The sequence below is a fragment of the Branchiostoma belcheri genome, unplaced genomic scaffold, assembly GCF_001625305.1.
Source record: "Branchiostoma belcheri isolate BF01 breed outbred unplaced genomic scaffold, Haploidv18h27 scaffold18, whole genome shotgun sequence".
Classification (NCBI taxonomy): domain Eukaryota; kingdom Metazoa; phylum Chordata; class Leptocardii; order Amphioxiformes; family Branchiostomatidae; genus Branchiostoma; species Branchiostoma belcheri.
In genome coordinates, this window is record NW_017803268.1 from 2,969,107 (window position 1) to 2,988,860 (window position 19,754).

At 43.1% G+C, this 19,754-nt stretch overlaps 1 protein-coding gene across 1 annotated transcript in view; it reads left to right on the forward strand.

The window, feature by feature from the left end:
- Positions 1 to 19,754, forward strand: part of LOC109467410 (dynein heavy chain 1, axonemal-like) — an 81,879-nt gene that overhangs the window by 43,124 nt on the left and 19,001 nt on the right. Inside the window, exons 46-59 of the mRNA XM_019765365.1 lie at positions 55 to 222; positions 817 to 956; positions 1,607 to 1,757; positions 2,685 to 2,893; positions 5,999 to 6,173; positions 6,984 to 7,175; positions 7,695 to 7,814; positions 8,778 to 8,954; positions 9,899 to 10,090; positions 10,854 to 11,021; positions 11,990 to 12,166; positions 12,853 to 12,999; positions 13,906 to 14,151; positions 14,769 to 14,918. Coding sequence (XP_019620924.1) covers positions 55 to 222; positions 817 to 956; positions 1,607 to 1,757; positions 2,685 to 2,893; positions 5,999 to 6,173; positions 6,984 to 7,175; positions 7,695 to 7,814; positions 8,778 to 8,954; positions 9,899 to 10,090; positions 10,854 to 11,021; positions 11,990 to 12,166; positions 12,853 to 12,999; positions 13,906 to 14,151; positions 14,769 to 14,918 — 2,412 coding nt within the window. The remainder of the gene's footprint in view (positions 1 to 54; positions 223 to 816; positions 957 to 1,606; positions 1,758 to 2,684; positions 2,894 to 5,998; positions 6,174 to 6,983; positions 7,176 to 7,694; positions 7,815 to 8,777; positions 8,955 to 9,898; positions 10,091 to 10,853; positions 11,022 to 11,989; positions 12,167 to 12,852; positions 13,000 to 13,905; positions 14,152 to 14,768; positions 14,919 to 19,754) is intronic.

The following is a 19,754-nucleotide window of genomic DNA, read 5'->3' on the forward strand; positions in this document are numbered from 1 at the left end:
ACCCTTTAATATACCATTGTCAGAAATGTCATTTTTACTGTTCTATCCCCACAGGAAAAGATGCAGAAGCTTGGTGTGCCATTTGAAGAGGCAGTCCCCCAGCTGCCTGTGTTGTTTGGTGACTTCATGCAGCCAAACTCTGACAACAAACTGTACAACTACATCAGTGACATCCCCAAAATGGTGCAGATCATGGTGGACTATCTGGACGACTACAACCAGGTAAAGTACAGGAGTGCAACAAAAATGGCAATGCTCCAGTGGTGTTGCCAAAAATATCCAGTTGTACAGTAGTCTTAGCTGCTACAAATTAATGATTCATAGAGATAAAGAGAGTGGAAGAGAGAGAGAGAGATGGTTTATTTAATCACACTCTTGAAATACAACACCTAAGCCCAAGTGCAAAATTACAGTGTAAAAAACAATTATACGATTGTCAAATCTTCTAGTTATTCATAATTGATTGTCATATTTACATTCAAATGACAGTCCTATATCAGATTCATTGTTCATAATGTGTTCAAGAACTTTTATTTACAAATTATGGTAATGTGGTGGTCATGAAATGAGAAGTTTGACATATAATTGATGTCATTCTGTGGACGAGATATTCTGTGAAATGTACCCTATCGACCTGACATGACCTCGACTACGATTATGGATTTATGATTATTCCGTCTTGTCTTGAATATATTGTCTTGGATGTACCTAGAGCCACTCTGTAAAGCAGTGCTAAGCCATTGAGTAGTGCAACCCTGGTTAAAAAACACAGAAAATAAAAGAATAAACAAATAAAATGTACTGTTTGTTTTCCAGATCAACACAGCGCGGATGAGGCTGGTGTTGTTTATGGACGCGGTGAAGCACGTGTGTCGGATCAGCCGGATCATTCGCCAGCCGCTCGGCAACGCTCTGCTGCTCGGGGTGGGAGGCAGCGGGCGCCAAAGTCTCACCAGGTGAAATTAGTAGTTAAGTAGTAGTACACGGAGTAGAAGTAGTAGTATTGGTAAAGTAGTTACTGTTACAGTACGGTAGTAGTTGTAGTAGAAGTACATGGTAGTAGTAGTAGTTGAAGTAGTTCTAGTAATTAGTAGTAGTACTAGTAGTACACGTAGTAGATGTAGTACTTGTCGTTACAGTAGTACTGTAGTACTAGTAGTAGTTGAAGTAGTACTTAGTCTAGTAATTAGTAGTAGTAGTAGTACACGTAGTAGAAGTAGTACTCGTAGTTACAGTAGTACAGTAGTACTAGTAGTAGTAGAAGTTGTAGAAGTAGTTGTAGTAGTATCCACCAAAAACTGAGTTACTACAGTTGTAACAAATTACTTTTCATCTTACACATCAATGTATTCCTAAATTATAAAACTTGACATGGAATGTTGCAGTTTCCTTGATGCCCAATGGAAAAACATAATGATCTTGTAGTATATTAATTCAATGTAATTTGTTGGCTTTGTGACATGCTCATAACTTTTTTTGAATGTTTCATACTAGACTCTAGTTATCAAAATCTCACTTTTTCGAAAATGTATTACGGTAACCAAGAAAAAAGTCACTGAAAATTTGAGGGGATGTAGAACAGAATTTTTACTCTGTTTTTTCGTAGGCTGGCGACCCACATGGCCGAGTACGATGCCTTCCAAATCGAGCTGTCAAAGAACTACGGCAACACGGAGTGGAGAGAGGATCTAAAATCTATCATGCTGAAGGCAGGCCTGGAGAGCAAGCCTATGGTCTTCATCTTCCCTGATACACAGGTAAGCCTGGGGAGCTAGGCTAGTATTGTTGTCTTAGACACAATCATATATGGTAGGCCTGGAGAGCTAGGCTATGGTTCTCATCTTCCCAGACACACAGGTAAGCCTGGGGAGCTAGGCTAGTATTGTTGTCTTAGACACAATCATATATGGTAGGCCTGGAGAGCTAGGCTATAGTTCTCATCTTCCCAGACACACAGGTAAGCCTGGAGAGTTAGGCTATGGTGGTCATCCTCTTAGACACACTGACAGGCCTGGAGAGCTAGGCTAGGGTTGTCATCTTACCAGACACACAGGTAAGCCTGGAGAGTTAGGCTATGGTGGTCATCCTCTTACTCAGTCTTAGACACACTGACAGGCCTGGAGAGCTAGGCTAGGGTTGTCATCTTACCAGACACACAGGTAAGCCTGGAGAGTTAGGCTATGGTGGTCATCCTCTTAGACACACTGACAGGCCTGGAGAGCTAGGCTAGGGTTGTCATCTTACCAGACACACAGGTAAGCCTGGAGAGCTAGGCTATGGTGTTCATCTTCCCTGACACACAGGTAAGCCTGGAGAGCTAGGCTAAGTTTTGAAAATATGACATGAAATGTAATATAAAAGGTCCAGACCAACTCTACACTATGCAGTGCTTGAAGTAATTTAATTATAGCCAATATAGGAAAATTACATGAAAGTACATGTACTGTATTCACATATTCACATCGTTTAACATAGACTACTTGTAGAGGTGTACTTCTAGATTTTAGTTGACAGTAGTTCTATTCAACATTCTGATAGACATAGTACCCATGGAACCTGTATTTTGATAGACCCATACCAGTTAGTAATCTTATTATCTGCCATACATTGTACCTGCTACAATTGTTGTGCAATAAACTTCAAATTGACATCTTCATGATATTTCTAACATCTTTTCTCATTAGATCAAGAGTGAATCCTTCCTAGAGGACATCAACAACATCTTAAACTCGGGAGATGTACCCAACATCTATGCCCAGGATGAGCTGGATAATATCTACACCTCCATGAAACCGATCGTACAAGACGCAGGCATCCCACCCACCAAGACTAACCTGTACCAGGCTTACACCAAGAGAGTCAGGAGTAACACTCACATGGTGCTCTGTATGAGGTACGACTGTTAGCAATGCTCTAACTGGTCTCAGACATGTTGATTATTTACTATTTATTTATTTATTACTCCGTGAAGGAGGTCAGGACCTCCGGACGGAGTGTTGTAATCGGCTGATTTTTCATGTTCGCAGTCAAAACACTGGGTTCTCTTTGTGTAATCGGCACGCAATTTTATACGCCGTCTGCGGGCATGCCCGTGTTGATGCACGAATGTGTATTTTTGCCGTTGCTGCTTTCGCGGTCAATGTAATATCGCAGACGCACCCCTACAATTACGAGGCGAATTGGAATGGTCCAGAAAAACGCGTTGTTTGGAATAGCAGTGGGGTTCAAAAAAGTTCATGCAGATACGGGGTGGTTTTTATAAGTGGTTCCAGATGTTTTTGCCCATGGTTAAGAGATGCCAAGTTTTTTTGAAGATGTTCGCAGCCAAAACGCATTCTTCCGTACGTCGCATTTCTGTGTAATTTCGCATGTGGTGTTGCATTATGTCCGGGATGATGCACGTCTTTTTATTTTTACCGTAGCTGTTTTGATATTGGAGTAAATGCTTATTTTCGAAACATCCCCATTTCTTTGTAAATGGTTTCGTCCGTTTATGCAACTGTTACTGCGCTAATGACGACCAGTCGCGCTGTCCTGATACACCGCGAATGTGCGAGTGTTCCCTGTAGACAGTCCCGGGAGTCATTTTTTTCGCACATTCCAGGAGCCAAACCAAAATACGTTCATGAACCGAGTACCAAAAAACCGAAACGTGAAAATCGGATGATCGGACCTGATGTACATTTCTCTTTCTATACAGTTGCATGCAAAATTATTCAACCCCTCTTATATTTTGGGGAATTTTGCCAAAATAAGGAAAATTACAACTGTAGAACATCCCTAACTCATGTAGGTGATTAGCAGATAGTTTATTACAATTTGATATCAGAGAAAAAGTCAATATTATTTCATAGTTCATCTGAAATGGCAACTTTAACACAAAAAAGCAGGTGGCAAAATTATTCAACCCCCTACGAGGATTCCTCTAGAAATTTGTGCAGCACCCCTGTAACTGCAATGGCCTGTTGCAGACGGGAACGATAGCTTGTCATGATATTCTGGCAGTGCTATTTGGGGATTTCGGCCAATTCCTTGTTGGCGAATATCTCCATCTCAGCAATGTTCTTAGGTCTTCTTGCTGCAACAGCTTTCGTCAGGTCCCACCACAGATTCTCCATTGGGTTTAAGTCAGGAGACTGCGATGGCCACTCCAGGACCTTCCAGCCTTTCTTCTCCAACCAAGCATTCATGGATTTCGATGTGTGCTTGGGGTCGTTGACTTGCTGTAATGTCCAATGACGCCCCAGCTTCAACTTCTTCAAGGACTTGCTGACTTTCTTGGCCAGAATATCCTGATACTTTGTTGAATCCATGATGCCGTCAACATGGTGGAGTTTCCCCAGTACCATTAGAAGCAAAACACACCCACAACATCACAGACTCACCGCCGTGCTTCACGGTAGGAAGGGTGTTCTTCTCTGCGTATGCCTGGATCCTCCTGTGCAAAACAAACCTCTGATCCACAGGACCAAAGAACTCAAGTTTTCCTTCATCAGTCCATAGGACAGTGTCCCAAAAGTTCTGTGGGTTTGACAGGCTGGGTTCACCATACTGGAAGCAACTTTTCTTGTGGCTTGGCTTCAGCAGCGGTGTGCGTCTTGGGGTTCTGGTATTGAACCCTTCAGCATGAAGTGTGCAACGTGCTGTACCGCCTGAAACATCACTTCCTCCTCCAGCCAAGTTGTGTTTCAGGTCCTTTGCAGTAAGCCTGGAGGTTTTGTCCACCTATTCTCTCAGGAAACTTGCTGTAGCTGATGAAATATTCTTCTTTCGTCCATGACCTCCCTGTGTGGCCACAGTACCAGATGCCTTGAACTTGCGAATAATGCTCCCAATGGTATCTCTGGGAACATTAAAGAGCTTGGATATCCTCTTATATCTATTTCCTTCATTGTGTAATGTTACTATATCCTACTTTAAACCTCTGGGACAACTCTCTTGCTTTCACCATTTTACAACAAGAGGCATGTGAGCAGTAATGACACAAAGTGTGTAATACTACACATTTGGTGGAAAATTACAGGGTAATACAAATATTAGGGACATGCACATCTTCCCTCATTGCATTACTAGTGTTTTTTGGACGTGGCATGTTAGTTGTGATTCTCCATAATCAACCCTAGCTGATGAGTTGTATAGGGGTTGAATAATTTTGCCACCTGCTTTTTGAGTTAAAGTTGCCATTTCAGATGAACTATTAAATAATATTGACTTTTTCTCTGATATTAAATTGTAGTTAACCATATGTTAATCACTTACATGAGTTAGGCATGTTCTACAGTTGTAATTTTCCTTATTTTGGCAAAATTCCCCAAAATATAAGAGGGGTTGAATAATTTTGCATGCAACTGTAGATTGTACACACAATACACACATCTTTAGATAATCTGGCCATGGCAGGTTAAAAAAAAAGTAACCCTGAATCATACTAGATTAGCGTAAATGCATGTTAATGCGTTCAAAACAAGAAAAAAATTGTTTCCGGGTATTAATATCTTGAATCACGGCGCTGAATATTGACGCAAAAATATTTCGGGCATCGCGCGCCCTTCCCGCGTCACGTGTCGGCATTTCGCATCTCTGATTGGTTGTTGCGTCTTAAGATGACTGAGCCGATGCGCGTTTAAACAATTTTTCTTTGTTCGATTTATCACACTTCACAGAGAATTGTCGTGTTTAATTTGCTGAGAGCTTCTTTTTGTGTATGAAATTATTATGTTTACCAAAGGGAAACATATTGTTTTTGCTCTGTTTCTTCTTCTGTTCCAAACACTGACCTGTTCAATGACCTGAACCAGACGTCTGTCACCATGGTAACAGGTGTTGGGTTACATAATGTTGCAATCATATAGTAGGAGGGATTTAGACTCCTGTCACCATATATGTGAATGTGTTTGAGTAAGAATTAACAGAGCAGACCATATGTGAAGGTAAACATTATGCATTTGCTTTGTAAATGTTCCTTTTCTAGTTTTAACAGTATCTTCTCCTTCCCTAGTCCGATCGGAGAGGTGTTCCGTGCCCGTCTGCGCCAGTTCCCGTCGTTGGTGAACTGCTGTACGATTGACTGGTTTAGCGAGTGGCCTGCGGACGCCCTGACATCGGTGGCTAACACCTTCCTACAAGAGATACCTGACATTGACAGTACAGACCAGGACCTCATGGATGGACTGGTAGGTTCTCATCTTAATGATGATGATGACTGGTTTATTTTGCAACCTCTGAAACATACTCAGGGCTCGAAATACTGGGTGCATTTGCACCTTAGTGCACCCAAATTTGGAACTGCACCAATACTGTACCATTAGGCTCCTCCCTGAGACGTCGCCAAAAATGAATTTCAAGCCCTGATACTTGTTGCAATTTGCAGTCTTAAGGCTTACATGGCTGAATTGGGGCATGAGACACTAAGAATTCTCTATTAGACAGTTAAAATTAATTAGTAATCATTCAATAACTCAATGCCAAAAAGTAAATTCCTTTTCTTTTAAATCTAAATCTTCTTCTTCTTTACGTTTCTGGTGAGATATGACACAAACTTTGTCACTTCAGCTGCTTGCTGGATGTTTATTTAATAGCAATTTGGGAAGTGGTGTAATACCTGATTGAATTACATCATACAATCCTCTCTATGGTTCCCATACTCTATGAAAAACATAAAACATAAAACAATTTAAACAACGTTGACCGTCTGTCACCTCCAATCCCCCAGGGAAAATCTGACTGGCTCACTGAATAAAACTCTTGGTTGTGAAAAAGAGTCTCTTTATTCAGTGACTTACCAAACTATTCACAAAGCCAACCTAAAAATTTTCCCAGAGGTTTGTGAATTGAAAGTCATAAAAACCTAAACACTTGCAGCAAGTCTGAAATCTCTGACATTTGTAGCAAAGAATACATTTCTAGGCAAACAATGGTTCATACATGTAACATTGACATCTTTGTCTGCCATTTTACCCCCCCCCCCCCACCCACACACACAGGTGAAGATGTGTATGGCGATGCAGCTGACCGTGGCTAAGAAGTCGACCCAGTACCTGGCGGAGTTGTCTCGTCACAACTACGTCACCCCGACCAGCTACCTGGAGCTGCTGGGCATCTTCTCCAGACTACTGGGCATGAAGAAAACGGAACTCAACACTGCCAGGAACAGGATGAAGACTGGCTTGGATAAGGTAAGGTCTTGTGGTCTCAGTGGACAATGCATTTGATGTAACAGTTACATATTATATACTGTTAAAGGCATCCATTACAACTTTGGGTCAGATTTTCAAAGTCAATTTTCTAGTCATTGTTTTAATGTAGTAAGTTGAATCAACCCCATAACCCCATAGCATACTGATATCTGTGAGGCAAAAATGCAATTTTATTGATGGAAAACTGTTGCTTGTTTGTTTTGTAGGTTAGCTCTAGCTATTTATGGGTGGTACCCAAAAATAAAGAGATGCCTCAAGTACAATGTTGCTTGTTTGGGGGCTACATGTATTTCAAATGATTCACATCTGAAATGATGTCCAAAATATGCTAAGAAATTGCACTAAATGCCAATATCAGACAGATTTCTTCATCCAGAATATTTCTTAATTTACCACCCTGAAATGGCATTGGATGCCTTTAAGAGTACAGTACTGTTGTGTGATGGAGAAAAAGGTCTTATCACTTATCATTCTTATAACTATGTCATTGTTTCACAGCTCTTAGCCACAGCTGATGAGGTGGCCAAGATGCAGGAAGAGTTGGAGACCATGAAGCCACTGCTGGAGGAGGCCTCCAAGGAGACTGTCGTTACCATGGAAAAGATCGCCAAGGATACGGTAAACAGAACTTATTATAAATAGATCTTCTTTGACAGAAGTTATTAGTTTCAGGATCACAATGTTTGAAACCAATCTCAGAACAATCTTCAGATTCTTTGAAACATCTTCAGATTCTTTTCAAAAATCTTCAGATTCTTTGAAACAATCTTCAGATTCTTTGAAACAATCTTCAGATTCTTTGAAACAATCTTCAGATTCTTTGAAACAATCTTCAGATTCTTTGATTGACACAGAAACAATCTTCAGATTTTCAAAAAAATCTCTCATTACGGGTCATTCTGATCCATTATGTGCCATGGAAGATTTTCACAAAGTATCAACTTTGTAAGTATGAGCTGTAAAGGGCTACAAACATTTGTCCAAAGTGCAATATTTAGTCCAAATTAATCTGCAGGGTGTTTTATGTTGTGCTACCCAGATTATATGTTGTCAACTATACAATTCATGTTCAAACATTCATGTATTGAATCTGATACAAATTTGTTTAAAAAGTTGAAACTTTTGATCCAACACAAAGAAATTCTCTTACCTAGAGCTTTTGACCAGTCACTCTGGTCTTCCTCAGTAGACTGACCCAGTGAAGCTTGTCACGTGGCTTCTTTGAAGTGTGACGTCAACACTGGGTCAAAGGATCCGGAGCACGTCGGCAGAACATACTGTGCCTGCGCAGAACCCTGTATTTTTACACTTTTCGGTGGATTTTTGGTCAACGTTGCATTAGAATTTTGCCTGTTGCAGAGGATATCTTTTCCGACATAACATTTGGAACCTACAGACTAGATATTAACCTTATGTGCGCGAATATGACCTTGTATGAGACATTCCCGCAAAGTGTTATGTACAATACATTACGGATTACGCGCAGGTGCAGTACGTTCTGCCGACGTGCTGGTCAAAGGTATCTTACAGAAAATGTCGGCCCCCATTGCAGTTGAGTGATGCAAATTTGTTTGTTTACAGATCGTTGCCGAGGAAACCCGTAAGGAGGTGGTACAACAGGAGGCAGAGGCCACAGCCAAGGCTAAAGAGGCTCAGGCCATCGCAGACGACGCTCAGAAGGACCTGGACGAGGCCTTACCTGCCCTGGACGCCGCCCTGGCCAGTCTCAAGTCTCTCAACAAGAACGACGTCATTGAGGTGGGTTTCATTTCATTTGTAAAAGATAGTTCCATAGTCTTTTTGAGATTGTCCGGTCAGTGGGTTGTTAATCCACTGTTCCTAGGGCACGGTATTAGAAGGCAGAGCCCATCGATCCCTTCTACTGCCTTTTACCTTCACAACTGAAGTCAAGTAGGCATTGTACACCTGGGTGGAGTGAGGAAAGTCGTGTTAAGCGCCTTTCCCAAGGACACAACGTCTATCCAGGAATGCAAGAAATTGACGGGAATTAAAGCTGGGACATGTGCCTGATAAGGCCATGTTGATCTGATTATATGGATGACATCCGCGCGCGCATGAATTTTTGGCCGTTTCCAAAAAAAAAAAAAGTTTTCAACCATACTGTAAATCGTACAAAACAGTTGCAAAATGAGCAAAAATATACCGTAAGTTACGAAAAAACCATACCAATGTCGTAGAATGCCAAAATCAAACGAAAAAACACGAAATTGTAAAGAAATGAATTCGAAGAGTAGATTATTCGCCAAACCATATTCTGTGCCATTTGTTCAACCTTCAAGACCACGTACATTTCATAATGAAAACAACTTCTTTTTTTTTTGCAAAACTTTTTTTTTATTCGCACGCTCGCATCAGTTTGGGGGGTCATCCATATAATCAAATCAACATGGCCTAAATAAAAGAAGGGCTGACATTCTGATGTTGATTATTTTAATTTCTATTGTCCCAAAAATGTCCCAAAGTGTCTTTTTAGTTGCACCGGCCTACATTTTAGTGGTCAGTGGCCATCGGGACACTTTTAATTTCGAGCCCCGTGGTACCTATGCATGTCCCTTCTACTGTAACACAGTTGTAATTGAGCATTACACTTTGTGTCTGATGAAAGAAGAGGCCCTGGAGTAAATCAATTGTCTAATTATGATTATTATATATGATAATTAATAACAATTGTGTATGTCCAGGTGCGTGCCATGCAGCGTCCCCCCGGTGGTGTGAGGATGGTGATTGAGGCTGTCTGCATCATGAAGAGTATCAAACCTAAGAAGGTAGCCGGTGACCAGCCTGGTAAGAAGGTGGACGACTACTGGGACCCTGGCAAGGCTCTGCTACAGGACCCAGGAAAGTTCCTGGAGAGCCTCTTCAAGTATGACAAGGTGGGACAAGGAGTTTTATAATCACTCTACAGTAATAAGCTATTATATCATGTTTGTTACTATTGAAAGTAAGGCCACACCAATAAGCACATAAAGCACACAAAAGCACACAAAAGCGTTATAAAGCACACCAATTTGATTTGTTGGTTCTCGGATTTTTTTAAAAATATGGTTAGCTGGAAAAACCTAAGGAAAGCAAAGTCTGAGGACCTGGTTGATACCTCAATGGACTCAGCGTTATGTAGTAATTACTTTGTCATATTCACGTCTTCTTCCTAGCCCCCTCATTTCATGATGTCCGCTTGCTATCTTTTGAACTAAAATGTCTGAGAACCAACAAAATGAATTGGTGTGGCCTAAATTGTGATATGCCTTCTCTCTGCTGAGGTACATGCAGAATGTTGGCAAAAATGAATAAAAGGACAAGAGTGGATAAAACAATGATGTAGCAAATTCAGAATGGTGATACGGTGGTTTAGCTTCAAGGTCAATGACCTAGACCAGACGTCTGTCACCATGGCAACTGGTGCCGTAGCAGACACCGTGTTGTGTTGGATTACATGATTATGTAGCAAGTGGTAGAAAAGAGATGGAGGGGCTGGTCACAATATATATAAAAGTGCTTGAGTAAGAATAAACAGTGCAGTAGTTTATTGGGCTAGTTACAATTCTATTTCAGCTGTATGCCTACCAATATCACAAAAATTGTTAAATCTCTAAAATTGTATAATGACGACTATTTTGTGTTTGTATTCCACCTCAGGACAACATCCCAGACAGTAACATCAAGCTGATCCAGCCGTACATCGATAATGAGGAGTTCCAGCCCGCAGCCATCGCCAAAGTGTCCAAAGCCTGCACCTCCATCTGTCAGTGGGTCAGAGCCATGCACAAGTACCACTTTGTCGCCAAGTCTGTCGCACCCAAAAGGGTAAGTTGCAAGAGACCTGCTTCTTCTTAAAGCTGCATTATGTAACATTAGAATGATACAAAAAGTCAATTTTCTTTACCTTTAGTATTAGAATCAACCCTAGTCCATTGCAAATAAGTGCCATTCAGCAAATGGGGGTGCTAAAATATGTTACTTTACAAGTGTGGTTTTAACCACACTTGTAAAGTAACATATTTTAGCACAAAAAGTTGGAAACACAACTGTCAGCTATGTTTGTTTACATTCTGGTATTTTGTGGTGGTACCACAAACTGAGTGCGACTCGTGCAGGCTGTTTAAATGCCAATCATGATATCAGAAATGTGAGATGATTGCACAAATTTTTTGATAAGTGTTAGAAACACTTACTAATACTTACTATAGGCATTTGTAGTCAGACTCTGACAAATTTTATTTCCAATTTTAGTGCAGTTTAAGTCTAAATGATTCTCATCAAGCTACACCTAAATATCCAGTGTACAATAGCCTCATACTTTTATCATACATATAGAATACAACACGGTGTATTCCGTATCGCCCGAGGTCCCAGCCCGACCATGGGTCAGATTGCCCGAAGGCCGGAGGGAGATCCGATCCGCGGAAGGGCTGGGACTGAGGGCAATGCGGAATACACCGTGTTGTAGTTTATTTGTCATATCCACCCAAGAAAACACACCTTTCAATGCGAAATGAGCGAAAATTTGGTGTCCCTAAACCCAAAAAATGCAACAACGTCAATTCCAACGTTCCAATTTTGTATTCAGATTTTCGAAAGCGGTGCACGCGGTTAGGGTGAAACGTGTTTGAATCGTTCTATGGAACATTTGGAAGCCTGGGCCGTACGTGTTAAGAACCCCTGGGCCGTACCACTAGTTATCACACGGGCCGGAACATCCGTATTGAACGTAATCCCGGCCCAGGTATGACATAAAACACTATATACTCATCCTATAACCTCCTTTCCACCAGGCTGCCCTTGCAGGAGCCCAGGAAGACTTAGCCCGGACGCAGGCCATCCTGGAGAAGGCTAAGGCCCAGCTGGCTGAGGTGGAGGAGGGCATCGCCACGCTCCAGGCTAAGTACGAGGAGTGTGTGGCCAAGAAGGAGGAACTGGAACAGAAGTGTGACGAGTGTGAACAGAGACTGGTAAGTCTCAAAACATCTTAGACAAGGGAGAAGTCATAATGACAGATCGTTTTCTTGTTTAAAGTTAAAACTTTAGATCCAATACAAAGTTCTCTCACCTAAGGCTTTCGACCAGTCACTCTGGTCTTCCTCAGTAGACTGACCCAATGAAGCTAAGTGTCACGTGCCTTCAATCAACCCCCATTGCGGTTGATTGAAGGGTGATGGTGAGAGAATTTTTTGTGTTGGATCCAAAGTTTTAACTTTAAACATGTAACTACTGTCTTGGATCCAAAGTTTTAACTTTAAACAATGTAACTACCAACACAGATGAACTTTCATGATAGATTGTTTTCTTATTTGACACTGTTTTTCTTGGGGCAGGCACTCTATCTTCTGGTAGCTTTGTGACAAATTAATAGTATACTGGATATGCGTGGCTAGCATGATCTCACTGAAAGTGATTTTTATTTAGTAACTGTAACAGTTGTAGTTACACTAATCATGCCCTAGGCTTGTAGATTGGAGTATGGTGAAATAGTAGAAAATCTATTATCACAAATACATTGTACATTGTAATTTTGTTTTATTAATCCAGGCAGACATTGTTCGTGTTGCTTGGTGGCAGACAAGAACATCAGATTCTGTACTAGTAACTGTTTCAGTCCAAGCAACATTTTGTAATCATATCGTTTCCCACTATATAGATTCGAGCAGACAAGTTGATTGGCGGGCTGGCAGACGAGAAAATCCGTTGGGCGGAGTCGGTAAAGTACCTGGAGAAGATGGTGGACAACGCCATCGGAGACGTGCTGGCGGCATCGGGCGCAGTGGCATACCTTGGGGTCTTCACGGTGAGTTCTGATTTCTTATATCTACACCAAGAAAGCACATAGGCAAAACGGCATTATGTAAGGTTAACATCCCGCCTGTAGTTTCGAAATGCTATGTCGGAAAAGATGCCGTCTGTAACAGGCAAAATTCTAATGCAACAGTGACCAAACATGCAACAAAAACTGCAAAAAATCAGGGTTTTGGCCTTGTCAATTAATATCTTCACTGTGAATTGTAATTTTTTTATCAGAAGATTGTCAAGATCTCTTTGATGGTTAATTGGTTTGGGAACATCTCAGCTAAAAAGTATGAAATTGATGAAATTTCTGTGAGGAAATTAGCCCTGTCCATCAATTTCATCAAGGACTTAGAATTTGTTTGTAATATTCAATAGAGAAATCCTGCTATCAGTTCACTAGCTTTGAAACTGCAGAGTTTCAATCCAATCAAATGAGACTGTAAAAGAAATGAAATAAGAAATTTCTACTGTATTAAGTTTTCGTCAATCTAGACAAAAGTCATGTTTATTTTTGTTTAAGTGTGATGAAAGCTCCTTGATTTTCGTTTGTCAACACACCCTTTTTCTTGATTTATATTTCATATTATTTTGATACTTATTATTCTGTTTGTATTTGTACCCGTATTACTTTGGTTGTTTATGTTTGAGGATCCATGGAACTTCTTTGTGTTGTTTTGTTATTTTGAAAAAAAAAGAAAAGAAAAAAAAGAAATTGCTGTTCTTGGTCCACTTCTTGCTAAATAAAATTGAATGATCAATTATCAAGAACAACATACATTTTGTACTGCAGAAAATATGTGAAACTGCAGAAAATATCCCCTTTATCTAGATTTCTTTATCACAAGACTCTATTTTTTCGTTTAAGTCAAAACAAATAGATTAACAAGACTTGTTTTTCCCTCCACAGGGTGAATACCGACAGGATCTGCTGAACATCTGGATCGAGGGTCTGAAGGAGAACGGAGTGCCTCATTCCCAGGAGCAGTCCCTGACCAGCACACTGGGAGACCCTGTCAAGATCCGCAGCTGGCAGATCGCGGGGCTGCCGCGGGACAACCTGTCCGTGGAGAACGGTATCGTGGTGCAGTTCTCGCGCCGGTGGCCGCTCTTCATCGACCCTCAGGGACAGGCGAACAAATGGGTGAAGAACATGGTAAATATCTGGATTATTTTTCTACGTAGTTACAGATAATGATAGACAGACCCTACCTTTTTCTTTCTTCCCCTCTCTCTCTTTATCCCTCCTTTCTTTAACTCATTAAAAATCATTTAGAACTTCAAAGATTTTTGGATATTTGCAGTTTTATTTATACCTTAATCTGAATATTTTTTGTCTGAATCTAGTTGTTTCTGTTCCTTCTTTTAAACTGAAAACTGAAAACACCATCCCTGCCCCTGGTACTGAAAACACCATCCTTGTCCCTGGTACTGAAAACACCATCCCTGTCCTTGGTACTGAAAACGCTGTCCCTGGTACTGAAAGCACCATCCCTGTCCCTGGTACTGAAAACACCATCCCTGTCCCTGGTACTGAAAACACCATCCCTGTCCCTGGTACTGAAAACACCATCCCTGTCCCTGGTACTGAAAACACCATCCCTGTCCTTGGTACTGAAAAAACTGTCCCTGGTACTGAAAACAATTTTTCTACAGTGCCCTCTGTATACAGATACAGTATAATAAATAGTAAGCATTTAATCATTTTTTCTTGCAATTATGCTTTTCCAATGAATGTGAGTATCATAAAGAAAAACTTACTGTGCCCCTCAGGAAAAGGATAACGGACTTGACGTGTTGAAGCTGACGGACCGTGACTTCCTGCGTAGTTTGGAGAACGCGGTGCGGTTCGGTAAACCCTGTCTACTGGAGAACGTGGGAGAGGAGATGGACCCTGCACTGGAACCCATCCTGCTAAAACAGGTAGGAGTCATGCCAAAAAACAGTTACTCACGCAACTGGATATGATTTTGGAAATGATCAGACGCTTCAAATAGCATCCACCACTTTTCGTCAGTTAGTGACACTGGTACTCCAACTACTGGTAGGAGTCACTTTCTAAATGTCTGAACCAAACAATTCTTATGTCCTTTACCACTCTTTGAACATAATTTCCTACACTGCAGTCATTACATGTAGAATCTGATATTTGTGTTATAGTTATTTGTTCATTGTTTGTTTGTTTGCACATAAAAAACAAGACAATTTGTACTACAAAATTAATACAGAAACATGTCAGAGAAACCAGAAACTTTTTTGATCAGGGTTTTTTCATTGTTTACAATAATTGTATGATTCCTATGGTCATTAACTGATGATTATACCTGCACACTCCCTATTTGGGTATATCGTTTACCTTATGCAGTATTTCCTATGCTTATCGCTAGGTGGCGCACGTGTACAAAGCTTTAATCGCAAAGCATCACGGGATATCATGACGAAATGACTATGTTCGCCGCCATTTTCCTTGTGCGAACGCCAAGGGGTGCACGTTGTTTCCCTACTCCTTATTTTTTCGGATTTTCTTTCGGCGTTATGCCCAAAAAGAAGGATAAAACGAAGTCTTCTGCCCACGGGGGCGATTCAGGTAGCCTTTCGGAGGACCAGACAGGTCGGAATGGCAAGAGAAGTGGTCAGTTTCCCAACGCTAGGCAGGCAAAATTCCTTGCCGTGGAAAAGACAGGCGTGCCTGTACTTGCCTCCGGACAGGAGGAAGAGGAGTCGGGTGAACGAAAAGTCCCCGCTCCTACAGCTGGAGGTTCGGAGGGAAAAGAGAAGAACCCCAACCTCATTCCGCCGCTAGTGGAGCGAAATGCCCCTTCGGCGTTGGCACTGGGAAAATCGGCCAAGGAAGGAGACGGCGCGGAGCTGCCCCGGCCCAAAATTCCTCCGGGCTCGGAGGAGTTGGGCTCCCCGACCATGCCGAAGCTTGGTCGGGAAAAGTCTCCTCCACCCCCACCTCCACCAGGAACACCCTTCCCGCCTGGATTCGACGCTGCCTCTTTTCTTCAGTGGGTCAGTTCCAGCCTGGGACTTCCTCAGGCGTCCAGTTCATCCCGCCAACCTCGGGACGTTGACGGGGCGGTAGCGTCGACCAGCCGAGCCGGCGTAGTCGGTTCCGGGCGCAAGCATCCAGGTTCGGAAGTGGAAGAGTGTTCGGAGGAGGGGGAAATCACCATTTCGGACTCTGAAGAGTCTGATGAAGGTACTAGTAACTCCTTGTCATTCGATAATCCTTACGATAAGAAAGGGAAAGAATCTGAACTTCCCGAGCAAGTCGCTACATTTTTGACCGAGGTCTTTACTCATAGATTAACGTATGCGGAGTTCAAGGAGAGGAAGGAAGCTTTTCCAACTCCACCTAGCGTGGAGTTAGCGCTTCGGGCACCCATTCTAGACCCAGTAGTGGCGAATATGATTAAGAACGACACCGTCAACACGGATAAGAATTTTAGTGATTGTCAGGATAAGATGCTCATGGCTGCTAACCCTCTGGTGGAGCTTTTAGCGGCAGTTAAGGGTTCGGACCATCCCCTGAACCCAAATGCTGTGTGTAAAGCGATAGAATCGTCCTTGGTCTTTTTGGGTTCAGCTTCCTCTACTATGACTCAGTACAGAAGGGAATTGTGCGGCAGGGACATGAAACAGGATATGAAGCATGTTTTCAAGACCGACTTGCCCACTGGTTCTTCCAAATACTTGTTTGGAGACACCTTTTTGGAGAAGGTTAATACAGCCGATCAGGCTAGACGCACCTTGAGTAAGGCTTATAAGCCAGCCCCTTCGAGTACTTCTAGGGCTAGGGACAGGTTTCAGTCCAACCGCTCGAAGTTTAACTATAACTACAACAAGTACTCCTCAAACTCAAAGGGTTACAATTTTCGTCCCTACTATAACAACAACAACAACTACAACAATGCTAGACCATGGTCAAATGCCGGGGGTAAGAAAACCTCGGGGTTTCGTTCAGCGCAGGGCACCAAAGGCCCAAACAAACAGTAGCTCTTCCTCGTCATCAGACTCTGCTCTGTTCTCCGGTTCAGCACGCAGGGCGAACAGCTTTTTTCATGAAAAACTGGGAAAGGATTTCAACAGACAGATGGCTTTTGCAAACAGTTCGGGGTTACCGTATAGAATGGGAGTCCACTCCAGTTCAGTTCGTTCAGCCGGTCACAAATATATCTGGGGAGGACAGAGCAAAGGTTGTAGACGAGGAAGTGCACAGTATGTTGGAGAAAGGTGCAGTGGTCCAGGTGGAGCCCTGCGAGGGCCAATATGTTTCTACGATTTTCCTAGTCCCGAAAGCTCGGGGAGGCTGGAGACCGGTTATAAACCTAAAGTCTTTAAACAAGTTTGTTCTGAAACGTACTTGCAAGTTCGAAGGGATAAACCTAGTCAAAGAGTTGTGGAAAAAAGGAGATTTTCTAGCAACTATAGATCTAAAGGATGCGTACTTTACCATCCCAATAGCTCAGAGCGATCGAAAATTCCTTCGTTTTTCGTGGAGAGGAGTTCTTTGGGAATTTCAGTGTCTTCCCTTCGGTCTGACGTCGGCGCCGAGGGTATTTACCAAGGTTTTGCGGCCGATTGTGGCCATTCTAAGGAGACAAGGATTGTTAATAGTAATTTTCCTAGACGACTTACTGATCATTGCAAGGTCGAGGGAACAGTGCTTAGAGCACATTGCTATAGCCAGAGAGCTTCTAGAGCAACTCGGTTTTGTTCTCAACCTGGAAAAGTCGCAGTTGATACCGTCTCAGGTAGCGACCTTCCTAGGCCTTGTTCTCGATTCTCGTACTTTGACAATTTACCTACCAGAAGACAAGTTAGACAAGGTAGTGAGTTCTTGCCAATCACTTCTAGAACAGGAGGTGATAGGAACCAGGCAGCTAGCCAGCGTGGTGGGGCTGTTAGAGTCCACCAAGCAAGCCATTCTTCCCGGGCCCTTACATTTCCGGGCTCTGCAACAGCTTCTCAATTTCGGCATAAAGAAGCCGGGAAAATTCGACTCTTCAGTCAGTCTAACCCCAGATGCAGTAAAAGATCTACAGTGGTGGATCAGTCATGTGCGCGAAGTAAACGGTCGCCGAGTCTTTGTTCCGTCAGACCTGACAATTTGCACAGATGCCTCACTGGAGGGATGGGGCGCGCATTGCAATGGTCAGGAGACAGGCGGGCGCTGGTCACAGACAGAAGCGCGCATGCACATCAATTGGCTAGAGTTGAAAGCGGCCTTCCTGGCGCTAAGAAGCTTTGTGAGCGCGGATACTCAGCATGTTCTGCTAAGGCTGGACAACACAACAGCCGTTGCATATGTGAATCACATGGGGGGAACAAGGTCGCCAGATCTGGCAGCCTTGGCCCTGGAGATGTGGTCGTGGGCCTTGGAAAGAGGCCTGATGTTGTCTGCAACTCACGTTCCCGGATTGACAAACACCCTAGCGGACAGGTGTTCGCGGGTTTTTCTGGACAAGGTCGAGTGGCAACTGAACCGCTCAGTTTTCCTGTCATTGAACAATTGGACAGGCAATGCATTGACAGTAGATCTGTTTGCGTCTCGTCTGAATGCTCAGCTGAAGGAGTATGTCTCTTGGCACCCAGAACCAGAGGCCATGGCAGTGGATGCTCTAAACATTCACTGGGGCAACCTGGGGCTAGCGTATGCCTTTCCCCCCTTCAGCCTAGTGTTCAAGGTACTGAGAAAAGTCCAGTCAGACGTAGCAACAGTGATTTTGATAGCTCCAGTTTGGAAGTCTCAGGCTTGGTACCCCAAGGTGTTGAACATGTTGTTCGAGAGTCCGGTTCTCCTGCCACAGAGCTGGGATCTGCTGTTCCTGCCACACAACAGGAGACCCCATCCGCTGTTGCCAGATCTGATGCTTGCCGCGTGGCCAATATCAGGCGACAGTTGCAGGGTCGGGGCCTTTCGGCAGGGGCTTCAGACCTCATCCTCTCGGCTTGGAGAGAAAGTACTTCTAGACAGTATCAGTCAGCATGGGCTCAGTGGGCCAGCTGGTGTGATAGAAGGGAGATTGATCCAGTTTGCGGCTCTATAGAGAGCGTAGTAGAATATCTGGAATGGATGTTTCGACAGAACTACAGCTATATGTCAATTGGGGTGGCTCGTTCTGCGATCTCGTCTGTTCACTTACCAGTAGACCATTGTAATGTGGGTAGTCACCCTCTAGTGTCCAAACTGATGAGAGGTGTGTTTCACAAACGTCCTCCTTGTCCAAGATATGTTTCAACATGGGACGTCAGTCGGGTCCTAGAGTACCTTCTGCATTGTTGCCCAGCTAATAGTCTTAGTTTGAAACAATTGTCTCATAAGTTGGTAACACTAGCGGCATTGGTATCGGCCGACAGAGGTCAAACTTTAGCGGCTCTCGACTTGAGATTCATGAAGAAATGTAGAAACGGTGTTTCTTGGACAATTCCTACCCTGCTAAAAACTTCTAGACCAGGAAAACCTGCCAGAAAGTGTTTTTGGGCGGCCTTCCCGCAGGACAGGCGCTTGTGTGCCTTCACATACCTGAAGGAATATCTAAGGCGGACTTCTTCCCTTCGGAAAGAAAGGGGGGGGGGACAGAAGTTGTTCATATCATACAGGAGACCACACAGGCCGGTTGGTTCTGCGACCCTGGCCAGGTGGGTTAAGTCAGTGTTAGGCACGGCAGGTGTCGACACAGCAACTTTCTCAGCTCACTCCACTCGAGGAGCGTCCACTTCAGCTGCTGCAGCTGCCGGGTGTCTCTACAT